General features: G+C 43.6%; 1 protein-coding gene across 16 annotated transcripts in view; it reads left to right on the top strand.

Moving 5' to 3' along the window:
- Window positions 1–7816, top strand: part of NRG1 (neuregulin 1) — a 522222-nt gene extending 514406 nt beyond the window's left edge. For all 16 annotated transcript variants that reach the window (XM_074932868.1, XM_074932867.1, XM_074932866.1 and 13 more), the window contains one exon: window positions 2351–7816. In XM_074932868.1, coding sequence (XP_074788969.1) covers window positions 2351–3002 — 652 coding nt within the window. In that variant the 3' untranslated portion in view covers window positions 3003–7816. The remainder of the gene's footprint in view (window positions 1–2350) is intronic.
- The last annotated feature ends 17533 nt before the right edge of the window (window positions 7817–25349 follow it).

Below are 25349 nucleotides of genomic sequence, written 5' to 3'. Positions count from 1 at the left end.
GCATTAAATCAGGTGTCATCTATTTTTAACAAGCAGGAAATACATGGCAGATTATTTATGAGATGGATTGCATGTATGTGTGTGTATATAAAGGGGAAAATGAGAGTTATTTGCAACTAAAAATTATTCTGAAACATAAAGGAATGTACAAGCTGAAAAATTACTTCTAAAGCTATCAGATGTGGCAGCGCTCTGAGTTGATAGATAGATCAAGGCTGTGCTCCCTCCACCATCCATCTACTTCAAAATTTTTAAAATTAAATAGAATAGACATTATGAGGAGTTATTTTACATTACCCCATCCCTTTATCAGACCTCATGCCCTGACACCTGTTTACATGAGCAGAGGACCCAAGCACCTATATTTTTGCAAGTCCTTAGCTATCTTAGAGGGGAGAAGATCAAAAAAACATCTCCGCATGAAAGGCTGGACTATATGATGAAGTTGGCAACATGTAACTAGTTAATGCTTGTGGGCTGGCCATGGATACACTCTGATCCACTTTCACTGAGCTAGCATGGTTTACCTCTTGTTGGTCATGAAGCTGGATAGATCTACCACCTTTCAGCCACATGAGTTACATCTGCATGTGTTCGGCTCCTCTGACTCAGCTTGAGGACAGCAGCTTGTTATCACTACCCCATTATGGTGTGGGCAGTACCCCAGATATGTGAATGCACAACACCCCAGTATGAGTAAACTAACACTGATGGAAGTGTGCGCAGTATGCTGAACACATTTAACTAACTTAGTATGTTAACTGAACCAGTTTAGCTAAAATCAAGATGTATGTCCAACACTGTACCAGCTGGAGAAGTAAAAAAGGCTTCAGTTTTTCAGATAATGCCTATTTAAAAATGTGAAAGGGATGAAAAGCTCACTCATGGAAGAAAAAATAAAGCATGACTTCATTAATCCAATGTACAAAACTATTAATTGCCCTCTGCTCACATTAGCAACCAACTTGATTATTTTCCATGCATAACTCCAGTTTTGTTTTTCTTTCTCCTGTTCCTCACTTGATGTAAATCAGTGTGCCTCTACTGAAACCAATTTACTCCACTACACATCAGTTCAGAATCCGTCCCGGTTTCTCTTTTGTCCAATAACTCTGTTTTAATCAAGTGTAAGATGTGCAACTGAGTCATAAATGGATAAGAAAGTTGGATTCGGATTTACTTTGGTAATTTCAGCCTCCGATAAATAAATCATTACTGAAAAACTAAATAACTTCATCGTTCACAGCCACATAACCTGCCTCAATGGGCCTGTGTAAGAGATGAAGCTTGGAAAGATTTTAAATTTGGACACAGGTGAAATCCAGTCAGGTGAACTTAGGATAAGAACAAAAGCAAAGCCAAACTCTACAAAATGCCGTGCTAGGCACTGTGCCTTTGATCAAGAGGTTTCAGGCAGATCCTCACCTGACATGAATCTGCATGACCTCTTAGCATCTCATGGAGCTTGGCTGATTTAAACCAGCTGAGAGTCTCACGTATTTTTGTCCTCTTCCTGTGGGACAAGCTCTGTACTGGCACCTGAACTTCGTTTTCAGAAATCACCTTTGACTATTACCCTTGCCACCGAAACTTATGAAGGAATAGGTGCATATTTTGCAAAGCAATCAAGAACACTAGGCCAGACAGTCCCCTCTGTCAGTATTTGTTCCCACGGGAGGACAAATAACACTCCGTGTTTCTTTGCAGATAAACCTACCAGCCAGGGTAACTAGCACCCAAGGAGTGGAGCAGCACAAAGCTGCTGAGGTGGCGCTGCAAATCCTCCTGTGACTACCCCCAGTGATTAAAATTAGCAGAATCTGGCTCTAGATTTTGTCCAAACTTTGCTTTCCTCCTTAGCCTGAGACAGTCTGGTTGCCAGAAGAGGGTGAAGCCCCAAGAGGACTGTCCCTCAGTTCTTTCTCTTCTCTTCTCTTTGCATGTACTCCAGGTTCTGCCAGAAGTGCAGCAGCCGTTTTCCTTTTGAGACAAGACTTGAAAATGTATTTTGTTTCTGGCAGCCCCACAGTCTCTGAATCCCATTCCTGGATTCATTCCAGGAGGTTATTCTGGCAAATAATTTACATCTCCATGACTCTTCTGAGGCAAACAGACCTGGGGACTTTTCTGTGCTCCTCCTGCTCTCAAAAGTTTTTGCCTATAGTCCCATAAGTCAGCGGTTTTATAGGAACAATAGTAACAGGAAAGTTCCTCTGTTAGCTCTGTGTGAGGATGCTAGGGATCTTAAGGGTACTTATTGGCTGTGAACCCTTTCCAGCCCGTGTGAGCAGCTACATTCATGTCACCACCACTACTGTGTTCACAACCTTTCCCCTTCTCTTTCATTCAGGTATGTCTCAGCTATGACCACACCAGCTCGCATGTCACCCATCGATTTCCACACTCCGACTTCTCCCAAGTCCCACCCCTCCAAAATGTCACCACCGGCTTCCAGTTTGACTGTCTCCGTCCCTTCGGTGGCAGTGAGTCCCTTCATAGAAGAGGAGCGACCGCTGCTCCTGGTGACTCCGCCGCAGCTACGTGAGAAGTATGACCACCACCTTCAGCAGTTCAACTCCTTTCACCACAATGCTGCCCATGAGAGCAACAGCCTGCCACCAAGTCCTCTGCGGATAGTGGAGGATGAGGAGTATGAGACCACGCAGGAGTACGAACCAGCACAGGAGCCTCCAAAGAAACTCACCAACAGCCGGAGGGTCAAAAGAACAAAGCCCAACGGCCATGTTTCCAGCAGGGTGGAAGTGGACTCTGACACAAGCTCTGAGAGCAGCAGCTCTGAGACCGAAACCGAAGATGAAAGAATAGGTGAGGATACACCATTCCTGAGCATACCAAACCCCGTGGCAACCAGTCTGGAGCCAGCTGCTGCCTACCGGCTGGCTGAGAGCAGGACTAACCCAGGAAATCGGTTCTCCACAACGGAAGAATTGCAAGCAAGGTTGTCCAGTGTGATAGTTAACCAAGACCCTATTGCTGTATAAAACATAAAACACATAGATTCACATGTAAAACTTTATTTTATATAATGAAGTATTCCACCTTTAAATTAAACAATTTATTTTATTTTAGCAATTCCACTGATAGAAAACAGGAGAGGAAAAAAAAAACTTTTATAAATTAAATATACGTATGTACAAATGTGTTATGTGCCATATGTAGCAATTTTTTACAGTATTTCAAAAATGGGGAAGATATCAATGGTGCCTTTATGTTATGTTATGTTGAGAGCAAGTTTTGTACAGTTACAATGATGGCTGTCCCATAGTATTTTGCAAAACGTTCTATCCCTCAGTTGTCCTGGCTTTTTTGTGCACTGCATTATAATGACTGGATGTATGATTTACAAGAACTGCAGAAGTCCCTCTGGTCGCTTGTTGTAGAATCCCCAGAACAAAAAGCCCTGTAATGGCACTCCCACCCTACCCACCCCATGAGAAAAACGTACACACACACACAGAGAAAAAAAAAAAAAAGGACAAAAAAAAGCTAGAAAAACAACAAAAATATTTTCTTCTCTAAAAAGTTTTATTTGTTTTCTGTATGAAATGAGTTTTGTCTGCTCTCTGCCAGCCAAAAGGTTTGCTTCTTTGAGCACTGGGATAATAGTAGATCCAACAGCATGCTACTATTAATTACAGCAGGATAACAAAAATAAAAAGAAAAAAACACCCAAACAAAAAAAAACCACCTGCATTAAATAATGATACTTATAGAAAGAAAGTAATACTGTGATTTTAAACTAAATATATTATTAATCAGAGGACAGCTTGTAATCACTAGGAGCTGCTATTTCATTATTTTTCAGATACTAATTGTTCTAGTTATCCCTTAGAAAATGGGTTTAGGTTAGCTGAGGCTGTGAACCCAATACTCTATTAAAAAAAAAAAAAAAAAAAGAAAAAAAAAGTAAAAAAATAATAAAAAAAATAACTTTAAGTTAATGGGGCAAATATAATAGCAGATACCTGTAACCAAGCAAGGAAGAGATCTAGCTGGGAAACAAATGCCACTAATAAAAGTGCAATCAGTTTTCACCTCTAATTTTTAATGTTGATTTTTAGTAGATGATTTATCCTTTTGTTTCTCCCCAATTTTCTCCCCTTTCTTCTCATCCTCAGAAAGAACCCTGACAACCTTCTAGCAATACCTTGTTAGAGTTGCTGTTGGAGTAAGGGTTACTCTTGGACATAGAAATGACTTTCAGGGAAGAACTGATTTGCTGAATGGTTAAAAAGTATAGGCAAGTAGGAAGGACACAGAAGTATGGAGTTAATTTCTACTCGCCTTTATTGACTCCATTATTTGGGGTGAGAGACGCAAGGCTGATGCAAAATCCATTTATGAAGGTGAGCACACCATGTGAGTTACAGCCATAATGTGTGTGTCTGATATCAGTGTTTATACAGCCAGTGATGGTATTGAAATCTTCAGTAATGAACAAGGATGCTGTCAGTGCTGGAGTGGCTGCATCCATTCAGACAGAAGCAAATGGCCTCTTTTGCACTGAATTCCTATCAGTTTAGTCAGGGTCACACTGTCTCTTCTCTCCTTTTGATTTTTGTTGTGTGTTCAGTTGGCATAGCATAGTCTCAGGATTGATGGGGAAAACAAATGTTTTTCCTAGACTCTGGGGATTCTGAAAATGAGAACATATGTTTTACAGGTATTACTAGACTCTAAATAGAGCCATTGTCAAGAGAAAAAGAATTTCAGCCAAACTGCACTCATCCTTTGGACCACATCCTGGTCCCAGTTAAATGAAGAGAAATGTCAAGGAAATTTTGTGAGATGTAAACCCAAGGAACTAAGGTCCTGACTCAGTAAATTGTTCAAGCATATGCTTATGCTAATCTCAGCAAAAATTATCTTCAGCGTGTGCTAGACTCCCATTGACGCATCCAGTGCATGCATAAAGTTAAGAATGCGCGTAAGAGTTTTGCTGAGCAAGGTGTCCTGTTGATTTGAGACCTGAAAGCAAAGTCTAGTAAATGAAGCTATTTATTAGGATGATGAAAGTCAGTGAGTTGCTCACTGTATAAATCAACCATGTCACATTAGTAAGAATACGGGTGAGTCTACCTGACCACCAGATACATCAGAAAAAGAACAAAAAACCCCTTAGTATAGGAAAGAAGATGATGACACAGTTATGCACTAGGATGTTGGTGGCAGAAGAAAAAGTCTAGGAAACTAGCACAGCTTTGAGCTATGTGGTAGCTGAAATAGCACTGCTTATTTGAGAAGTCTATGGGAGATGGCAAAGTTTGTCAAATACATACTGTCTGGACTTAAGTCCGCTTTGCTGTTTTTTCCCTAGGTGGCAGGTACTTGAACACTTTGCCTTTGCAGACCAAAACAAAATCTCTCTACAAATTCTAGAGACCATACACTCATTTTGATTCCTTTAGTCATGCCTATTTATCTGCAAGCCCATGCAGTAGAACATCCAGCTCCTTAGTAACTGTGACTCAGTAGTACAGAGGGCCAGGTGGGCTTTCCTGCTGTAGATCACCAGTTTCCAAAGGATTTGCACTGTTGAGTTTCCAGAGGCACTTGAAAATGTCTCCTTTCAGTAAGGTCTCCGATACTGCAAAGCTCTTACATGACAGACAAGATGGAAAAAGGATGGCAGAGGAACAAGAGATTTGCCCCAAAATCACCCATCTTAGTGGCAGAATAGAGATTATGTAACACAGGTCTTCTGTAATCTCCTCCATATAGATCACCAACAAGGCAAGATCTCATGGAAGTGTGTGTGATAGCCTAGATTAATCAGGAAGGAAAGGAACTTGCCTTGGAGTACATTATTTGTTTATTGGCGCTGTTATTATAGAGGGCCAGTATAAAATGAAGGGGCAATTGCATGCTTGGGAGCTGTACATGTGAGATTTATTTGGTGCAGATCTAGGGGAAAATGTCACACCTCTGCTGTTGCAGTGCCTCAAAGACAAAGTGGTGTGCAGTACCTGCTCCTCCTCCCCCTGGTACATGTAATAGTGTGTTATAGGGTACACATGAAATTAGGCTGGGGACTTCACATGGACCTAAGAACAAGAAAATACAATTGGGGATATGGCTGCCTAAGCCCTTAGGTCTTCGAGGAGGCTCCAGCCTTACAGCACAATTCATGCAACAGAAAGTTATGGGAGTTGTCCTGGCTTGGCACTCACGGAAGTAGGAGCAGGATGTGGCCGCTCAACTCTGGACTTCCTTTTAGCATACTATGGGGGTACTCAGTGTCAGTCAAGTGTCACACCCTGAAGTTAGCAGGTCTACATGGCCACAGGTTCTGCTGGCAGGCTGCAGCCAGCTCCAGCTGGCCAAGAGGCTGGAGACTACAGCAGCATGGAACAGGGACAGCAAGTGCCTACAAGAAAGGTCGGCTCCCCTGCTGGGGATATTCGCTTCATTACCCAGACCCCTGAGCTAAGGCAGTTCTGGCACCCTCAAGCTATTGCTATGAAACCCTTGCTAGCTTTTGGCTGAAAGTCATGGCAAGGAGAAACATACTTTGAAGAAGGGAGAAATGTTCCAGTGGTGGCAAAATTGTTCAGATTATCCTGGTTTCTTTCCATGTCATTTAGCTTGAGCCGTGAGTTTTCCCTGTATATGTGTTTATATGCAGGAATTATTCCAGGATAAAAGGCTTCCTTCAGGGGTGTATAGCTGGAATATGTTGTGTACAACCTGATACAGCCTGCCTGTTCAGCTGTTGTAAATTGTTACAGCTCCACAGAGGTTCTCATGTAACAGAGGAAAACCTACTCCCTCCTCTTGGCCCAGCTATTCCATTCCTCACTTGAGCCACACCAACAACCCCAGGTTTAAGAGATCGATCACTGCCTTCTCTTTCCAGTCCTCCAAAACAACAACGCTGCATCTCACTGCTTCTCTCACACACATTGCAAGCAGTTTCCTGAACATCCAGGATAGCAAATGTGTGTCCCCTTAAAGGACACACTTCTCAGCCTGTTGAACACTTCTTGGCCCTGCAGTGTGTCTACTTACTATTAGCTGGGACTTACTTCTAGTAAGAAACAAAAAAAGCACCTATGAAATGCTGCAGAGAAGTGCAGACAAAGAACATGGCCAATTATCATCATTTGTAATTCTCTATTCTACTGTAAATACATCTTGTACATACTTGGATGTTCTCATCATTTACTGTCTTCATGTGTTAAATGAGACTCTTAGTTTATTGTGTAACACTGTAAATAACATAATGTCCTTTATTATTTATGCATAGGCATCTAACACTTGGAGAAAGTTATCCTCATATTATTTTAAGGTATATGTCAAAAATATGTTGCATTTTTCTTTTTGCTTTGAAAAAATTGTAATATATCCTCTTTTTCCTCTCTTTTCCTTTAAAAGAAAAATGAATGCTAATTTATTGTTCAGGAGAGAAAGGGGATGTAACTGAAAGGCAAACTGTTCAAAGAACATGCTATGGAAGCCACAAGCTACTGATAAACTAAAGAATTTATTATCCCAAATACAGCAATAAGTAATTGTTGATTTATTAAGATTTTGTTATTAATTTTCAGTAAATGAGGTGCTGGATTAAATTGTTTATGTGTTGTACTGACCCAGCTGCCCAGCACACTGTGTCAGGTCACTAGCCACTGTCTTTCTGGGCCCAAATGTTGCTGTAAAGGTCTTGTTCTGTCTTTGTGGGCTGCTGTTCCCTGAGTTTTCTGCCTTGTCCCTGTGGAGGTCTCTGGCACACACGCTTGTTCCTAGGTAGAACACTTCTAGTTTCTTAAATTAGAATTATTAGCTTTACCCTGACCATTGCTACTCAAGGTGGATGGGGGGTGGGGTGGGGTGGGGTGGGGTGGGGGGGGGGGGGTGGGGTGGGAGTGGGGGGGGGGAGCAGAAATGACACAGTCTTGGGACTGTGAGAGCCTGTTCTACAAAAATGTCACCTCACTGCTCAGTAACAGTCAATAAAGTAAATCAGATACTAGAAATTATTAGACGACATTACCATGCCACTATATAAAGTCATGATTTGTGCAGTTCTTAAATATGAGTGGTCTTGGTCTTCTTGTCTCAGGATAGAAATAGCATAATGGGGAAGGGTTTGGAGGGCAACATGGCTGAACAAATATCTGGAGCCACTGAGGTCTGGGGGGAACTGAGTGAGCTGGATCTCATTAGTCTGGAAGAAAGGGCAGCTGAGGGGAGATATCACAAAGGTCTGTGGAAACAATTATCTCATATAGGGTAGGAAAGGACTGGCTTTTCAGTACCTCTTCTAATACAAGAAATTGAGTTATGCATTAGAACTACTGAGCACCATATCCAGAGAAAGTGGCTCTTCATGTGAGGTGTAGGGAACTTTGAGAACTACTTGCTGCAAGAGATTGTGGATTGTAAATGTTTCTGTGGGTTCAATATCAGTCCAGACCTTGACCAGTAATCCAATAAGAATTACTAAATCCATGGAAACCCCATCAGATGTGGGAAGTACCTGAACTGAAAACACATGGTGGTTGTATAATGTGAAATATTGTGTACACTTGCTTTGCACTTACCCTTCTCCACCTATCTGCACTCTTGGAGAGAGACCAGGGCAGATATCTGATCTGGGTGTCTTTACATAATATTGCTATGTGAAGTCATTTACTATTGGCAAGCATTAAATAAGAGGAGGATAGCTAGGAGTGAGCAAAGGAAGAGGGAATGCAGCAAAGACATCTTGAATGTGTTCCACATCCACTGGTTCCCAGGCCTGGTGGAAACAAGTAGGTCAGATTCCTTCCACATACCTATAGGTACTGAATAAGACGACAAACTGAGGAGGGATGGAGGAATGGAGGGATGGACGAATGGAAGGATAGAATCATGGAGCGATGGAGAGAGGGAAGAAGGAAGGGAGGAAGCAAGAGTTTTCTGTCACCCTCCCTCTTTCATTCTCAACACAGAGAATGAAGACCTGGCAGGCCAGCGAGACCTCAGAACAGGTTCAGTTACTGACAACTCTGACAACATTCCTGTCTTGCCATCCCATGTAGAGAGATCCTGCAGCCAGAAATCTGGGTGCTCAGGCTATTTGCCTCACCTAAACATCTTAGCTGGGTAAGGCCTTATCACCTCAGAGCAAGCCCAAGCAAGCATTCCATTGCACAGTAGTACTTACTGAGGAAAGGAAGATGTTCCTTTTATCTTCCATCGCAGGCTGCTGAAACAGGAATGGGTTGCTCTGAAAAGCCTGTCTCCTCCTCAGACACCCCCACTGGCCCTTCTTGGATGGGAGAGGAAGGCAGAAAATTCTGAAGCAATTAAGAACCACTCAGAATCAACAGGACTAAGGAACTCATGTCACATTTGACACAGAGCAGAGTCCTTTAGGGAACACATCTTCGTGTGTCCAAAATGGCTGTCCTTGCCAAAACATTGTTTGTCACTCCATGCTGTCTTTATCCTGTTGTCTCTTTCTGCCAAGCTCCTGCCTCTGCACTTCTCCACAAGGTCTGGAAGCAGATGGCCTCAGGGAACACTACAGGAAAAGCAGGCAAACCCTTCTCCTCATTTCTGCAGCCCATAGCTGGGTATGCTCTTAGCACACCAACTCCACCCTGTTATGAGCACATGACTTGGATGACACAATCTCCAAGTTAGCTGTGTCTCAGCTACAGCTGATGGGAAGAAAGTTACATCAAATGCCTTGAGATGTTGCAGCTAGTTGCTTATCATTAACCTGTGTAGTACAAGAAAAGCAACATGGCTTGTGCTCAGGTTATGAGCCTGAGAACTCTTTTTTTGTGAAAACAGACCTTTGACAATGGCATTGGGAACCCTCAGGGCTAAATCTCATTTTACCATTTAGAAAAAAAAGACACAGAGTCTTGGTAATTTCTGATCCCAGAGTGTTCCTTCTACCTGATGCTATGGCCTTTTGCTGGAGTCATTACAAAGTAGACCTTATTAGAAAAGTTATGCTGATTGCAAAATTATTCCCCATGTCTTCAGACTAAGGGTGGCAGGACAAATGTCACAAATCACTGTTATGTTCCCGATGCCCCCATTTCCACAAATCAAGACAAGGACTCTTTCTGCAAGGAAGAGGTGGAACATGATCAGACCCACACATATCTAGGAAGGCTGCCACGTTGATGGAGTTGAGAACGGTACGGCTTTCTCCACCAGGGGGTATTTATAGCTCTGCAGATTCTAAGCATTGCACAGATTGTCTGAGCCTGAGACAAAGCCATCAGTAGGAACAGAATGAATTCCCCTTGAAAGCTGGACCTCACCCTCTAAGACTTCAGGTTCAGGAGGTAAACCTGGCACCAACTTTATCTGGAAGTTGGACTTTTAATATAAATGGAAGCTGCTGAGGTTTCCATTTTGTTTCTTTCCCTTGGGGATAGCAAGATATTTCCCTGCACTAGAAGCAATGCCCTGGGAATTGAGGGGAGAGGAACCCTGGCAGCAGCGCACAGAAACCACCTGAAGTAAGGCCAGCTCTTCTGATGACAGCAACAGAGGTGGTAAGGGAGTCACTGCAAACTTACATGCTCATCAGTTGGTAGGGAGTACAGTGATTGTTAACAACTGATTAAATCATTACTCTGGTAATGGCCAATTTGGAACAAAGCTTCAGAAGCCAAATATTGTGTGGGATGTATTTTAACTTACCTTGCACATTACTGCAGACAATTGGGTGATGCATTCACTATGAGTACACACACCTACAGTTCCCAATTTGCTGTAATGATTTCCTGATGTTCCATGCATGCTCAGTGAGAGGAAAGGAAAAATACCTCAACAAGGCCATTCAGCAGCTGCAAAATTGCCTGCATCCAAGTTGAAACACCTTTTGCACAGCAGAGAGGAAAAAATGAGTGTAGTATTTGACCTGTACCACTGTGAAGAGATGAAAGAGAGTGCCTCTTGCTTCCCCTATTGGACAGGCTGGATCACAGCTTGCAGAGGAGCCTTCAGAGAGCCACAACTGAGAAGGGACTGGCAAGGTGGAGGACTGAGGGACTCAGACTAGGGTCAAGGGTAGCTGTGTGTCTCTCATTTCATTGAAATAACCCTAGACACAAAGGATTCATCCCAAACAGAAAGAGAGTTCCTTAAGATGCCCAAGTGATGGGTCCTGGTCCCTCTATATGTGGCAAAGGGAGAGACTCTCCAAAGAACAATTCTTGTCCCAAGTTCTGGCTCTCAGGAGGTTCCCATCTTGTGCTCCACCTTTGCACCCTAGAGGTCTCAAATCTGAGGGTGGGGTAAATCAGAGCTCCACAGAAACAGACAGTAATCTTCTGAATGTATATGAGGAGACTCAGATACCTGCACCTACAGCATCATTCCTGGAAAAAACATTGGAATTATTAAGGCTGTGAAAGTAAGTAGTAATCCAAAACTACAGGAAATGTAGTAACATGAATGCCACAGTATGAATTCAGGAACCTGCATTTCAGCATCCAGTTTTAAAATCACCCCCTAGTAAAAGCTCTAGAAAACAAGATAATACAATCGTAGTGATACGTGAACCATTTTAATAATTAAAAAAAACCCTGTAATTCTGGCATCTTACCATCTGCACACACCGTCTTACCATATTCAACTAAAACATGCAGTATTTATCTGATGGCTAATGATTATGAAATAAAGCTCAAAGTAATAAAACTCCAGATAAGAACTGGCAGACCACAGCTATCTTGCGTCTATTTAATAATCAACAGCTCGGTTGTCATGGTACTAAATCACACATTCTGGATCATATCAATGAAATAACAGAAAAGAACTCTTATACTTTAGTCCCTATTACTTTCATTTCCAAGACCCAAATTCCTTCAGGTAGTACTTACATAGCCTGTTACAAACAGCTTTACCAAATCCAAAGAGGAAATTGTGATTAATGGAATCCTGGCAACAGACTAGAAGTCCAGGTAACCTGAAGTCCAGGTAACAGAATTGTCTTCATGATTAATCCACCCTCAGCTCTTTCCTTTATTTGCCTGCCTGATACAGTCCAGACCATGTATGAGTATTTCTGTGACTCTCATAATTATCTAAAATTGAATTCTAGGACTTCAGATGTGACAACCATGGTATTTTTAGTAAACTTTACGGCCTTTTAACTTCATTTGACTGACAAGCACTCTACTGGCTCAGCACGAGAACAGCTCTCAGCTTGGTCCCTAGGTGACTGCAATAGGTTCTTAGCTGCAGGAGAGTAGCATGCTTGCTGCTCCTTCTTTGGTATTTCACCAAGATCACATCATCAATGTCAGCACATAGTTCCATCCATGTTCTTTGGATGGATGTTCTTTGGAAGTATTTTTTGTTGAAAATCTAAAAGGGCTGAGTTTGTTTCCCATCACCTTGCCATATGCGGACTTAAGGAAATGGAAGGAACTTTCAAGGAGGAACAGAACAAAGGGGGTGCTGTAAGGTTCTGTCTCAGGCATAAAAGATAAACAGCTTTTTCATCAAGCCCATATTTGGTTTTGTTACACTCACCAAGCAAGATATTATTTACTACAAACTGACACGATGGGGCATGTGCCATATTGCCTTAGGATTATGATGATGCTGAACTTCAGAGGAAAGATTCAAAACCCCTTGCAGTTAAGGAGTGGCACCCAGAGACCTGGATGACCTGGGAGCTCCAAAAGTGTTCAGAGCATTGCTCTAATCAAGGCAGACCTCTGAGTGCATTGCAGTGCATCATGCCCTAGACATGTGTGGAGGCTCCAAAGGTCAGTAATTCTTTGCTGCAACTTGCTCTGAGGGGTGTTAAGTGCTCCCTGACTGGCAGGGAAGCCCTTTGGCTTGAAGACACCTATCCAGGGATTTCTTCCTGAAGCCAGTGAGGAGACCCAGGATCTCAGCAGTGCTCCTTCCAGCCTGGAGGAGAAAGAAACAAATTCACAGCTTGACTTTCTGTATGTTGGCCTGAAACCAGAGACAGTGTCAATATTCTGCTATGACAGCTATGGTAGTGAGAATTACTTCAGAACAGAGGCATTTGATGACTTAGAAGCTGAACAATTTCTTGCACCAAAGAGCAAATATTTTCCCTGATTTCTTGGAAGGGTGGTGGGTGGAAGCCAAGATGATGAAGTGCAATGGAAACTTTCAGCCTGTAGGCTGGGTTAAAGTCCTCCAAAGCCGGGGGGCACAGACAGCACCTGACAGCAGATGCTCTCACCACAGACACTTCAGGAGAGGAGGGCAGCTGTTTTAGGTGGTGATACTGCTTGGTGGTTGAGGTTGAGACAACAATCTTTGTACATCCAAGCAGTGCCACGTGTCTAGTGACTGTAGTTCCATAATCAGCTGTCCCATCCACCTGTAGATAAACATTGTACCTATGTGGCAAGAAGTTCCTGGATGTTATCCACTGCCCATGCAAGATGTTTATTTTGCCTAAAGCACGTAAATGCACTCATCCAGATGCAAAATCTCCTGGGTGACTCACATAGTAACTCTAAAAGGTCTGAGCTTTCTGTGAGAGTCCCCAGGACTTTGCAAGCTGGCATCCCTTTAAGGGAAAATGAAACCCCTTTGCTGCTGATAGCAAAGTAGCAGTGACAGCAGAGAGCCAAGCATGCACTGGCCACGTGGCTACTTAGCTAGACTTCAAGACTGAAGTGCAGATCAAGCCCTGTGCTATGATATTTAACACTGATCTACCAGCTTGGCTATACCTATATGAAGAGTGGCAAGATGTTCAACAGTTGACATTTCCAGAAATTTCTGAGCTATTTCTATGGTTAAACATCGTAGTCCTAACTCTCACTCTTGTACTCAGACTAATATATTACCCACCATTCTTCTCCCCAAGATATCTCACTCATGCAGTCCAAGTACAAAATGACCCATGTCATGTATGCTGAATGCTGAATCTCTGGAACGTCATTTTCCACTACTGCATTAAACAGAAGAAATGCCTGGGGTCAGATTCTGTAGGAGGGGCTTGGGGATGTGCAAAAAAAAGCTCTGAAATAGCTGGGCAAAGAGAATCCTTCTTATGAATCATTAATGCTTGTTGCTTGTTTTAACACAGACGTGAAGATAACTAGGTTAAATGCACAGAGTCTTTACCCCTACCCTTCGCATGAGAAACTTTGCTGATTTTCTTGGTCTTTGAAGAGTAATGGCTTGCCCTGAAGGAGAAAACCTGCTACAATGACTGTGGCCATCACTTCCATGTGCTGATTAGCCTCAGTATCATCATAGTTTGGTTGTGTAGATGAGCACTCTTCAGCTTCTCAAAAGATAACAGATGTTTCTGCCATCATTCACAAAGCTGCAAAGGTTTGGCAAGGACATGAATGATTGCTTTGCTAATAGCATTCACTAATACAACGTCTGGAATTAAAAACAGGGTTGCTAATGCTATTAATGTAAGTGACAGTGATAATGTCACAGTGCTGTACATAACCTGGTTACAGCTGAAGTTTGTTACCACTAGCATACTTTAGGGTTCTCTCTCAGCTAACTTGCAGGAGGTTTCAGCTGCAAATAGCCTATCTTTGGAATATAAAGCACCAATCCCATGCAATGCCCCAGTTCTTGGAAGGACCCCAGAACAAAAATGCATCTGAACCTGCTGCCATTAATAGAAAAGGAGAGAAAAATATCTCAAGGCCCCTGATGGCAGCTGAAACACAACAAATCTGCTCGGAGTGCTCAATAATATGGTTTGGGCTGGGTGCTCAGAAGATGACTTTTAGGATGCATGTGAAGTAGAGCATGACCAGCTTCAAAGACAGGAAGCAAAGAGGATGTCTGTGCTGGTCCCATTTTCTATGGACTGCCTAGTAAGTCTGCTTGTGTTGTCCCTCAAACAGGGCTTCATTATCCAGTGTGCAAAAGACAATCTCATACAATGAGCTGAGATACCAATTTTATTCCATAGTTGCACAAAGAAGGGTGCTAGGAGGTAATTCTGCAAAGCTAGCACACTACACAAAGGAACTACAGCCTATTTATCCTACTACATGATGAGTAAAAGCCTATCTAAGTTTACACTCATTGATCCATAACTACCATTCTGCCAGCTACTGGTTAATTATATTTAAATTAGCCACACGTTCTGTGCAAATTAGCATGGATGCTTCTTGCAGGTGTGGGGGGATGCAATTCTTTTTGGTCTTGAATTGAGTCAGTGGTCATGATCTCCCCCTGCCACCTTTACTTCTCCCCCAGTTTCCACAGATTTTTGCTGACTTCATGCTTCTTGGGCAATCATCCAACCTCTGGCACCTTCTGGGGCAAGGTACTCACCTCTTGTAAGAATTTTATCTCTCCTTCAGTGTTAAAGTCATTAACAAGGCCTGGATTGTATCAGGTTTACAGAATAGAGCCACAAAGTATTGGGCTTACACAATGGAGCCAGTGATTAGTGGTTCTTGTCCTTGATGAGCAACAACTGTACAGGTTACAAGGCTACACTTGGCCCTCTCCATGTGGAATAGGGAATGAAGTTGAACCTCAGTGAGTGTTTAGGACCTTTGGGAAGGAAGGCAGGAACAGTTCAGAGGGTATAACTGGAAAGGAGGACCGTAAATTTCTTGCTAATGAGAGGGAGTAAGAATTCCGCATAGTTATAACCCTTAAGAACACCCCACCCATGTTAGGGACAGCACCACAAGCCTTTGGGCTGAATAGCTGTGAGTTGCAGCTTTGCTTTGTTGCTTGTTTCCCATCCATCCAACACCTACATGCTGCAGCCAGAGTGCAGTGACCAGAGACAGAACAAGCTGATTAGTTCACAGGAAGCTTATTCTAGAGAGGCTGTGCACAGCAGTCATCATTCTTGTGTCTCCTAAGTTAACAGGAACACATGCCTGGTCATCAAGAGTAAGGCCTAAGAGGATTGAAGAATGAGACAATACTTGCTTCTCCATTGCAAACAACTGTGCATAGTGGCTAGAAACAGCCCACTACAAGTTATCCCTGTGCAAGCAGGACTGGAGGAAAATAAATGTGAAACAGATTTTTTTCAGTCATCAAGGGAGTCTGCTGTGTGGGAGGGACAGATCTACTTGCCCCCTGGCAAAATGAGACCCTCCCTGGCAGGAAAAAAATGTCAATGGATTTCTGCAATTACCGGCAGTACACTTCCAGAAACTGAAGCCTTTCCTCATTTAAGGATATAGGAAGAGTGACTTAACTGATTGGATGGGGAATGTTTATATGGTTATCCACTAAAAAACCCCAGGCACTGTGCCAATTAGCAGGCCTGTATGATGTTTGAATTATTCTCATTAGAGCATTCTTGCATCCTTGCTGCTCTGACTTTCTCACACTTCTGAGTAGAAACACACCCGTCTTCCAAGAAAACAGCACATAAGTGCTGAGCCTAATCCTGTCTGATGTATGTCCTGGTTACCACGTGTCTAATTCTGCTCTGGCCTCAGAGAACAAAAACACAAACTGCTACAAACAAAACTCTGTTTCTTACACCCAAATGGGGACAAATTTTTGCATTTTGTTCTTCTGCCCATCTAAATCTTCTCTGAGATCACAGTTTAACTCCTGGGTTGCTGCAGCCAGGGCACCTTCCCATAACTACATTGTTCCAGTCTTGCCACACTTCATCCAGCTGACACAGCTTTTTGTTTGCGGAGGACTGAGAAATTTTGTTTCTGCAGAGGGGTTAGCAGCAGATCAGGTAACAATTTCTTGCTGCCTCACAGGACTGTGGGTGTTGGTGAGCTGGGTTTCTCAGGTGTTCTGTGGACTTCTTGCAAGGATCACCACTAATTACCATGTTACACTCTGGCTTTGGCAGTTTAGTTGCTTCTTCAGTTGCAACAGTCTGTAGGATCTTCCATGCCTCAGCCCAGAGGCTCAGCTAGGCTCTCATGGACCATCATCTCACTACAGTTACTTGTAGGTGGAAAACAAATCGGCGTATACTGCTGGAGACCTCTTGTGCTAGCCACAAGGAATGGAGTGTTTCACCTGAACAGGACATGTGTGTTTCAGGAATAGGCAATGTGAAAGATGAAGATAGACTAATGTAGACAGGTTCTTCAGTGGCCCACTTTGCCCCTTGGCTGTCTCTATTGTTTTCACAACCTACATTTCTTGTGTCCTCACAGATACTGAAGCACTCCCTTCTTACAAGAAGGTACACAGCAGTGTTTATGTCTGACACTAGTCGTCATAGCTATTATTACTAAAAAACGTGTCTCCAGTAATAATCTGACCCGCATAAGGTCACAAACTACGGGAGGTTACACTACAGCATCAGCATTCCACTGTCTCCCTGCCTTACTCTTCACCAAATGAAGCTGAATGTCCCTTGTTCTCTGTTACAACTTCCTGGTTAAAAACATCTCTTAAAGATATTCCTGCAATTCTAAAAGTATGTCACTTGAAACTGTACTTTTAGAAAAAGAAAGCATAAAGGGTTTAATCATGTTGAAATGCAATGTCTACCTTTTTTTTTTAGTTGATGGTGCTGAGTTACATTCTGGTTTCTATGCCATTGGAAGAGAAATAAAAGACACTTTTGGAAGTGGGAAATAGCCTAAGCAAGGTAAAAGTCAAGAAGGTTAATTAATTTTTTTAGTCAATTTGTGCATTCAAGTGCAGCCCCTCAGAAAATCATTTTCTGGATGTATAGATTGTGTTGCTGTAGGCAACAATGTAAGCCAGAAATTTGATCAGATTTCTGGTCTCGCTTTAATGCTGATCTATCCTATCCAGTGCTATTCATGCATTAAAAAAGCCCTGTTAGGGGGCAGGCAAAGTCAATTTCAGATTAAGAGCACGGGAGGCTAACAGGAAAGGGTTTCCAGATGTTAGGGACAAATTAAAAGGGAAACTGGTGTATAGCCTCAGTCTTCCTTTAGGGCAACTATTTTCCTGTAGCCCCTTGGTTCTGTCTTATGCAGGGAGGTACCCAGTCTTTGAACAGTGTCAGATTATTAATTTTGAAATTAAAGGGATCTGGGAGAAACATCTGTCACATCTCCAGTGCTTTATCTAGTTACCAGCTATGATAAATGATTTCTTGTGTGTATTTTTCAAGTGCCATGGTTCCAACTGCATAAATGAAGGTAGCACATATATCAAGATATGAGCTGCACAGATAATTCAGTACCCAACCCAGTTATGCTCAGGTCATTATCAAAAGTCCGCTTGCTGCAAGGTCTCATTAAAAAAGGACATGCTAAAAGGAGGCAGAGAAACTATGAAAGTAACCGTTAGTCCATTCAGTCACATCAGCTTTCTCAGGCTGTTCTATAGCAGGCAAGAAAAATTGGTTTAAGGACACTGATTCAGCTTCGGCCAATGCATCTCCTCTATGAGCTAACTGGAAGTGTTGAATTCAATTATCTTCCTCAAATATGCAATCACTTGTTAGACATCCCTCTTGTCCCTGATATAAGGAGGGATGGATCTGCTCTACCCAGCTGTATGCACTGTGCTGTTTTGCATCTGCCCATCTGCTCTCTCTCTGGGGGACTTCAGGACAAGGCACTCCAAGTGGATGAGAATATTTCCTTCCAGCTTTGAACAGACTCAGGTCTATTCAAGGTAGACTAACTATGGCCAACTGCACTTCTCTTCCCTTCCAGGACCAGGCCACCAGTTTATAGATGACATTGCTACTGTCTCCCAGACTGCCATATTTTATGCAGGACTGCCAGGAAAGGGGATCCTTTTAACCTCAGAGGGCTAAACTGAAGCTTACTCTTTGGATCAATCACACTAATGTCCTAGGCTGATGCCTGGAAAGACAAATACAGCAGTCAAGCCTGGTGACAGCACCCAAACGGAGCTCTGGGATGGATTGTGTAAAGAAGTGAAAAAACAAGGTGTACTAGCCAGATAGAAGACACAAAGCCATAAAGACCTAAAAGTCTGTTATGTTGACAAACCAAAAGGGCAAAGAAATATGGAAGATGCAGACATCTTGCCCACCTCAACATTAGGCTCAATGGGAGTGCAGTCTGACTGCTCACAAACGCCAGCTAGTTTTAACCCACCTTTGGGATTAGCTGTGAATACCTTGCACACTGAAGCACTGGTCTTGTACTTGAACGGAAGGTGTCAATCAAACATTGGCCATTTGTGTAGCCCAGAGTATGAGACAGAGTATGTGATCAGGTAGTTAAGGGAGACAAATTTGACCTACAGTTTCAAAGGATATTTTTGGTTGTTCGTATTCAACAAACCTATCTTTATTTCCTTCTTTCAAGATGAGATATCTCCCCAAACTAGGCACGATCTTTGGTTTCAGGGGTACAAAATCATCTATCTACTTGTGTGATTAGCATTTTTATGAGTGTCTAAGAGAGTGTTAACAGAAGCACAGCATATCTGTTTAAACTATTTCAGCAGTTAAGAGAGTTGCATACTGTGTCAGATATTTTTCAGATTAGTCCTTCTAGCAGCTGATAACATATGGGTCTGAGCTGAAAGCTACGATGTAAGCCATGCAAGAGGCCCACAAGGCAAATTGAGCAATAACATGCTTGCTCTGGCATCATAACAAACTGTGTTTCTTTCTAAGCAGTGCACATGGGGAGAGGTATTCCCTCCCCTTCGGTCTCCTCTCATTCACCCTCAGGCACAAGATGACAGACTCTGTGCTAAGTATCTTGGGCTGCTTTGTAAGGCTGAGAGTACCAGCTGTCCTCCTGGCAGTCCCCCACAATGGGACAGAAGGACAGCACCTGGAGGAGCTGGCAGTCTTCTTGCCTCTCCCTGTGGGCTCCTCCAGACTGCCCCAGAGCCACTTAGGTGGAGAAAGCAGGGGAAAGCCTCCTAGAGAGATGAACTGGGTGAAAGCAGGAGAGCAGAGAGAGAAAAAGGCAGAGGTGAGAAGGCTGTGGAGTCAGGGTGAGGAGGAAAAAAAGGCTGCTTTACCCCCAGACCAATTGCACTCTTCTTGGGCTCTGTCACCTGTGGATGGATAGGAGCAGAGATGGCACCTGGAACTGGACAAGACAGGGCAGGACAGAAACAACCAGCAGCATGGGGCAGCCCTTCTGCCCATGCATCCTCTGTCAACAACCAGAAAGCTGAGCTGGGCTGAGCTCAGCTCTGCCTACAGCCCCAGCTCTGAGTGCCACTGTGCACATCAGTTGCTTCAGTCCAGACAGTTTGGGAGGGTGCAGGAAAAAGGCCAGGATGCGTGACACAGAAAACAGAACATGCCTGTCCATTATGGTCTGGAACAAACAGCCACCAATGAAAGGGTAAGGGGGTAGGAGGGGGATAGGGATCACTCCTGGAGAGGGCTACAGGACTTCCTCAAGCAGCAAGCAGGGGCCAACCCCAAGCCTTGCGGGAGTGTTAGCAACACTACCTGTCCTGCTTTTCACAGGGGCAAGACCTCTACTCTAAGACCTAAAACCAGGTGATATCTGACCTATGTTTACATAGCTTTCTGCCTGAGGGGGTGGACAGCAGTGCTGCAGTGGGTCCAACATCCTCTTGTGAAAGGCAGAGGATCACAGGGCCTGCCTGCTGCCTGCCATAGGGAGCTGGCAAGGGATGCTCAGCAGCAGGTTTCAGGATGCCCTGGTCCTGAGCCATGCGTCAGCTTGTGTCCACCACCCTATCAAGAATAGCTGTAGTCATCCATCAGTAGCCCTGATGTGGCCTCATCGCCATGTTGCTGCTTGGGCAATTTGCAGGGAGAGGGCTGAAAGACCTCCCTGCAATGGGTCAGAGACCTGCCATGATGCCAGAGGTGAGGTCATTGAAGTTGAACTTCTGGAAACTCAGAGGTGATTAGAAAGCCTATTAATTACTGTACTTAATCCTTTAGTCACTGCTGGCTCCTGGGATTTCCGCAGCATTAGTGCTTTAGTAGCAGTTGCGCCCAAATCACTCCCTCCTCACAGGAGAACCTCCTGATGCAAATACTGCCTGCGTCTCCTCTAGGGCCACACATGCAGAGGTAAGACAGTCAGAAGAGTCAGAGGGTGTCAGAAGCTGGCCCTGAGCATTTCTTAGCAGATGTATGTCGTTTTTGTCTCATTACCACAGAGCTTACACGACCTGTTTGCTATGTTTATCTGACACCTATGAAGCATACCCTCTTCGGAATGAACTGCCTCTTTTTTCCAAAATCATGTCCCTTCAAATACCTTAACACTATAGGCTCAGCAAGTTGACAGGTCAGCAGAGGGACAGAACACCCTGGAGCCAGAGCATGGTTTTAATGACAGTACGGAAACCAAATGCCTAATCCATGAAAATCCTATGACAAAATACGAACAACTGAATTCGTAATCATAGTAACACTGGGAATAGAGCTCAGCAAAACAGTTGTGTTCTTTCAGTCAGGCAAAGTAGCTGTTGTCCAGCAGCTTTCACTCTTTCCAGCTGGACGCTCACATTCCCAAGCACATCCCATTAAAGGCAAGCCTGCCTTACAGGGGACAACTGATGCCCCTATACAGCAGTGGGAACAGCAGTGTTTTGTGGATCCATTGTACTTAATTAATTTTGTCAGGTCGATCAATGGTTTTCTGGTAAATTTAGCTGGCCATGGCTGAAAAGCAATCACAACTGATCTTTTTTTTCTGCATCCACAGTAGCAACCCACACCACTACATCGTGATCATGGGGATGCTGATCAACATTCAGGCCATCAGCCAGCTTACCTGGGTACTCTTTTGGCCAGCCCAGGGAGCTAGCACTCTCAGCTAGGGTTGTTACACACATACTATCTCCTAAGGACGTTCAGACACCCAAATCTAGCTGATCTAGGCACTGAGGTTTCCAGCAGTGACTGTTCACAGAGTGGGAGGCCCAGAAGCCCCCAGTGGGGTCCCTAGCTGTCCCCCAGACTACACCAGCTCCCCTGCAGTCAACACAGAGTAATCCAGGAGCTGAAACTGAACCCATAGCTGTCCTTATCAATGGGTGCAGGGATCCTGCATAAGGCCTTACCAAAGATCATTTCTCTGGCTTTGCAATTTATACAGCATGGAACATGCCGCACAAAGCATGTTGAGACAGATGCACAACTATTTATTAGCAGAGTCTGTAGCAAATGGCATACACTGACTATAATGGTGGAAGTACTTTTGGAGGAAAATAATAAATGAAAGAGAAAAGGGAAAGGAAGAAAACTCTCTGGCAGCAAGCGTAGAGAGTAGCAGTGCAGGTTCCCAAGCAAGTGTCCTCCTGATTTCATCTCCAGGGCAGCAGATGACCCACCCCATAATACTTCCTCATAGCAATCATAAAGCTTTTCCCTCCTGGTTCTCCCTGCTTATGGGATGCTGTGCACACTAATGCACCCTTTGCTCAGGTGTTAAGTGCTGCACACTAACAGGCTGTTAAGCTTTGTGCATACATGTAATGGACTCCCAAATATAAACAACAAGGCAGCTAGAGGCAGGGAAAAGGGGGAAAGCAGGCAGAGTTTTCATGTCAGGGGCAGTCGCTTCCCGTAGGAGCCTGTCACAGCAACATTGGCAGAGTCACAGATGCAAGACCATGAGAACAGCAACAAAACAACAAATGAAGAACAGTCCAGGAGATGGTCTTGACAATTCAGCCACAGCACCTCTGGTGAAAAAGTACTGAGCTGCAAGTAGAAGGCAGACTGCAGACTTGTGAGTTTCTACTTGCAGCAAGCATATCAGCAAAAGCCTTTGGCATTATGAAAGCTAAGGCACCTACAGCACCTTGCAACAAGAAGTTCCATCAGGGAATAGTGCAATTTTCCACTTTGAGAAAGGAACGCTAAAGTTCCTGCCCAACACCTACTGTAGACACCATCGCAGGGATCTGAGCTGCTATCTTCCTCATCCCAGTCAGGCACCCCCTACTATGTGGCTGTGGCTGCTCTGTGCAGGACTGTGTTCTCTCGCACACAGTGGCAGGAGCACACTGTTTAGAAGCTGAAGTGTTTATGCTGGGAATCCTGAGAAGTTACCTCTTCCTGCTCTGCCCTAATCCTCTGTAGCTCACTTCTGTTAGGCTTAGATAGGTGTAGGCTCATCCTCTTTCCTGAGGCACGAAAATCTCACCATGCATTGCTTTGAAAAGTCTCCACATCTAGTCTGAAGATAGAGGAGAGTCAGAGGCATATTCCTCATCTGCTTTTGCAGAGTTGAGCAATCCCTCTACTGCACAGAGATGTCCTTAGCCAGGTGATAATACTTGAGCCATTGTTCAGTGCAAATTGGGACCTTCAGGAAAGAGTAACCTAATGGATACTGCGGACTCAAATGTTGTTGCAACTTGTGGTTTTCTGTCTCCCCTCATATAAATCAGGTTTAGCAACGGCAGCTCTAAGAAGATAGTCTGTGACGAAGTATGACTTCTTTGTAAGAGAAACCAAAGGGCACTTTGCTCTAGCTGACTGTGACCTCATGTACCTGAGTACGGGAGACTGCTAAAGAAGACTGGGCTTGGCCTGTTCTCAGATTGGGAAACGTGAAGTGGTTTATCCCCATGCTGGATGAAGTCCTGCTGCCTCTGTGAACAAGGTTTAAATAACTGATTAGTGGCTAGGTCAATTTAACTAACAACCTGCTCACGGTCTCAAAATTGGGCCTAGACCATGTAGGTATCAATCAGGTAACCTGAACACCACTAGGTCTGTGATCGTCATGACAGTTGTGCTGCTTCAGTGTTTATCACAATTATGAGTCAGCACTGCACCTTGCACCCACTTGTCCAAAAAACCATAGAGGCCAAACACTTGGGTCTGAACAAATTAAAACCAGTTCTTGCTATTTGGGCATTATTCATCCCTCAGCTTCTGATCCACATGCAAGTCATGTGCATAAGCCATATTCTGCAACCTAGCAGGTTAGATACTGATTTTCATAAGCACATCAACCTTAAGTTAAAGGCACTTCAGCAAAACCTTAATGTCTGGTATGAGCAGCAGCGCTGTAGGAGGGTCTTGACAGAGTCTGCTACCAGGTTAGTAATATTTTTGATACTTAAGTCTATGTCCTTAAAATAACAGGATATAGGAGGGAGAGGTAGGGAGAAAGAGGCAAGTCCTTTATCTCTGGTGACTCATGTGTCATAGGTGAGTTTCCTTTGGAGAAGTATGGCAAGTTATGGTGGCTGAGGGGGACAAGCAGTGCATTGCCTCCCTAATTAAATGGCAGTCTCTTATGAGGCTTGACAGTGCTGTCAGGCCCTTGGCCCCTAAGTGGAGCAAGCAGCTGTTCTGCCTCAGCTTGCTCTGCTGCCCTTTCTGCAGATGGGGATGAGAAGCAGACTCTTAGGCTTCCTCTAGCTGCCACTAAATTACATGGTGCAAAGCAATGAAGAATCAGCCACAGTTATGTTTTCAAGAAGACAAAACAGAGTGATGTTTTCTTTCCCTGTGTATGTTGCTGCACAACATTGCCAGATACAAACAAGATTTGTCACTCTGAGGGGGCATAGGGAGATCTTGTTCAGGCTGTTATGTATGTCAGGAACAGCTTAATCATCATTAGGGTTGCTTACTTACCTAAGACCATTGCTGTATCTTTCAGGAATCATCTATGTTCCACTTACTTAGGAAATATTTTTGCCTCTAGTGATTTGTATGTGTGTGTTAGCTATCCAGCAAAAGATGGCATGACTGAATAATCCAACAAGTGTTTTATCAGCTTGTGTTTGCTCCCGATTCAAAGACAATGCCCCCCAAACAGTCATTCCCCAGGAATGCAGATCTTAGAGCTTTGGCATTAAATTTCACTTAATGGAATTTGCTGCAGAGATAAAACACAAAAAACAGCAAGTCCTGACTCTGAGGACATTTCCTCTGATAACAAAGAGTTGACATAGGAAAAAATATAATTTATCCACTGGTTTGTCTGAGGTCAACGATTTAAAAAAACAAAGTTTTTTTCTAAGAATCCAGACAAGAAGAATGGATTTCAAATTGATGAGATATTTCATCCTGATTTTCTAGTCATATGAGCTTACTTGTTGCCAGATGTGTTTTAGAGGACTGGTAGCAGGAGCTGCAGAGGAGTTGTGTTGCCATTTCAGCAGCCAGAGAAAAATATGCTTCATATCTTGTGCCCTAAGAGCCCTCTGGACAGCCAAATGCGACAGAGATCTGCCCTGGCCAGGAAGGTGGCAATGAATGTTACACACACTTCAGGTGTCTTTGGAACAAACCCGCCATCCAATGATGTGTTGGTCCTGATCGCCTCCATCAGTCTAATGCTCTGCGAGGACAGTTATGGGGAACCTTTCTCTGGTACACCACAGTGCTCTTACAAGCTGGAGCCTCAACATGCTTGCAGAAATTCAGGGAAAACCGGAAAAGGCTTTCACCTTTCAGAGTACTGCTACCTTCTCTAGATGCTGCTGTTTTTATAATTTTACTATCATGTCTTCTTTTCATCCTATGCCAG

The sequence above is a fragment of the Athene noctua genome, chromosome Z (assembly GCF_965140245.1).
Source record: "Athene noctua chromosome Z, bAthNoc1.hap1.1, whole genome shotgun sequence".
In the NCBI taxonomy this organism is placed as follows: domain Eukaryota; kingdom Metazoa; phylum Chordata; class Aves; order Strigiformes; family Strigidae; genus Athene; species Athene noctua.
Note: the sequence above shows the minus strand (reverse complement) of the source record. Positions and strands in the feature narration are given on the sequence as shown.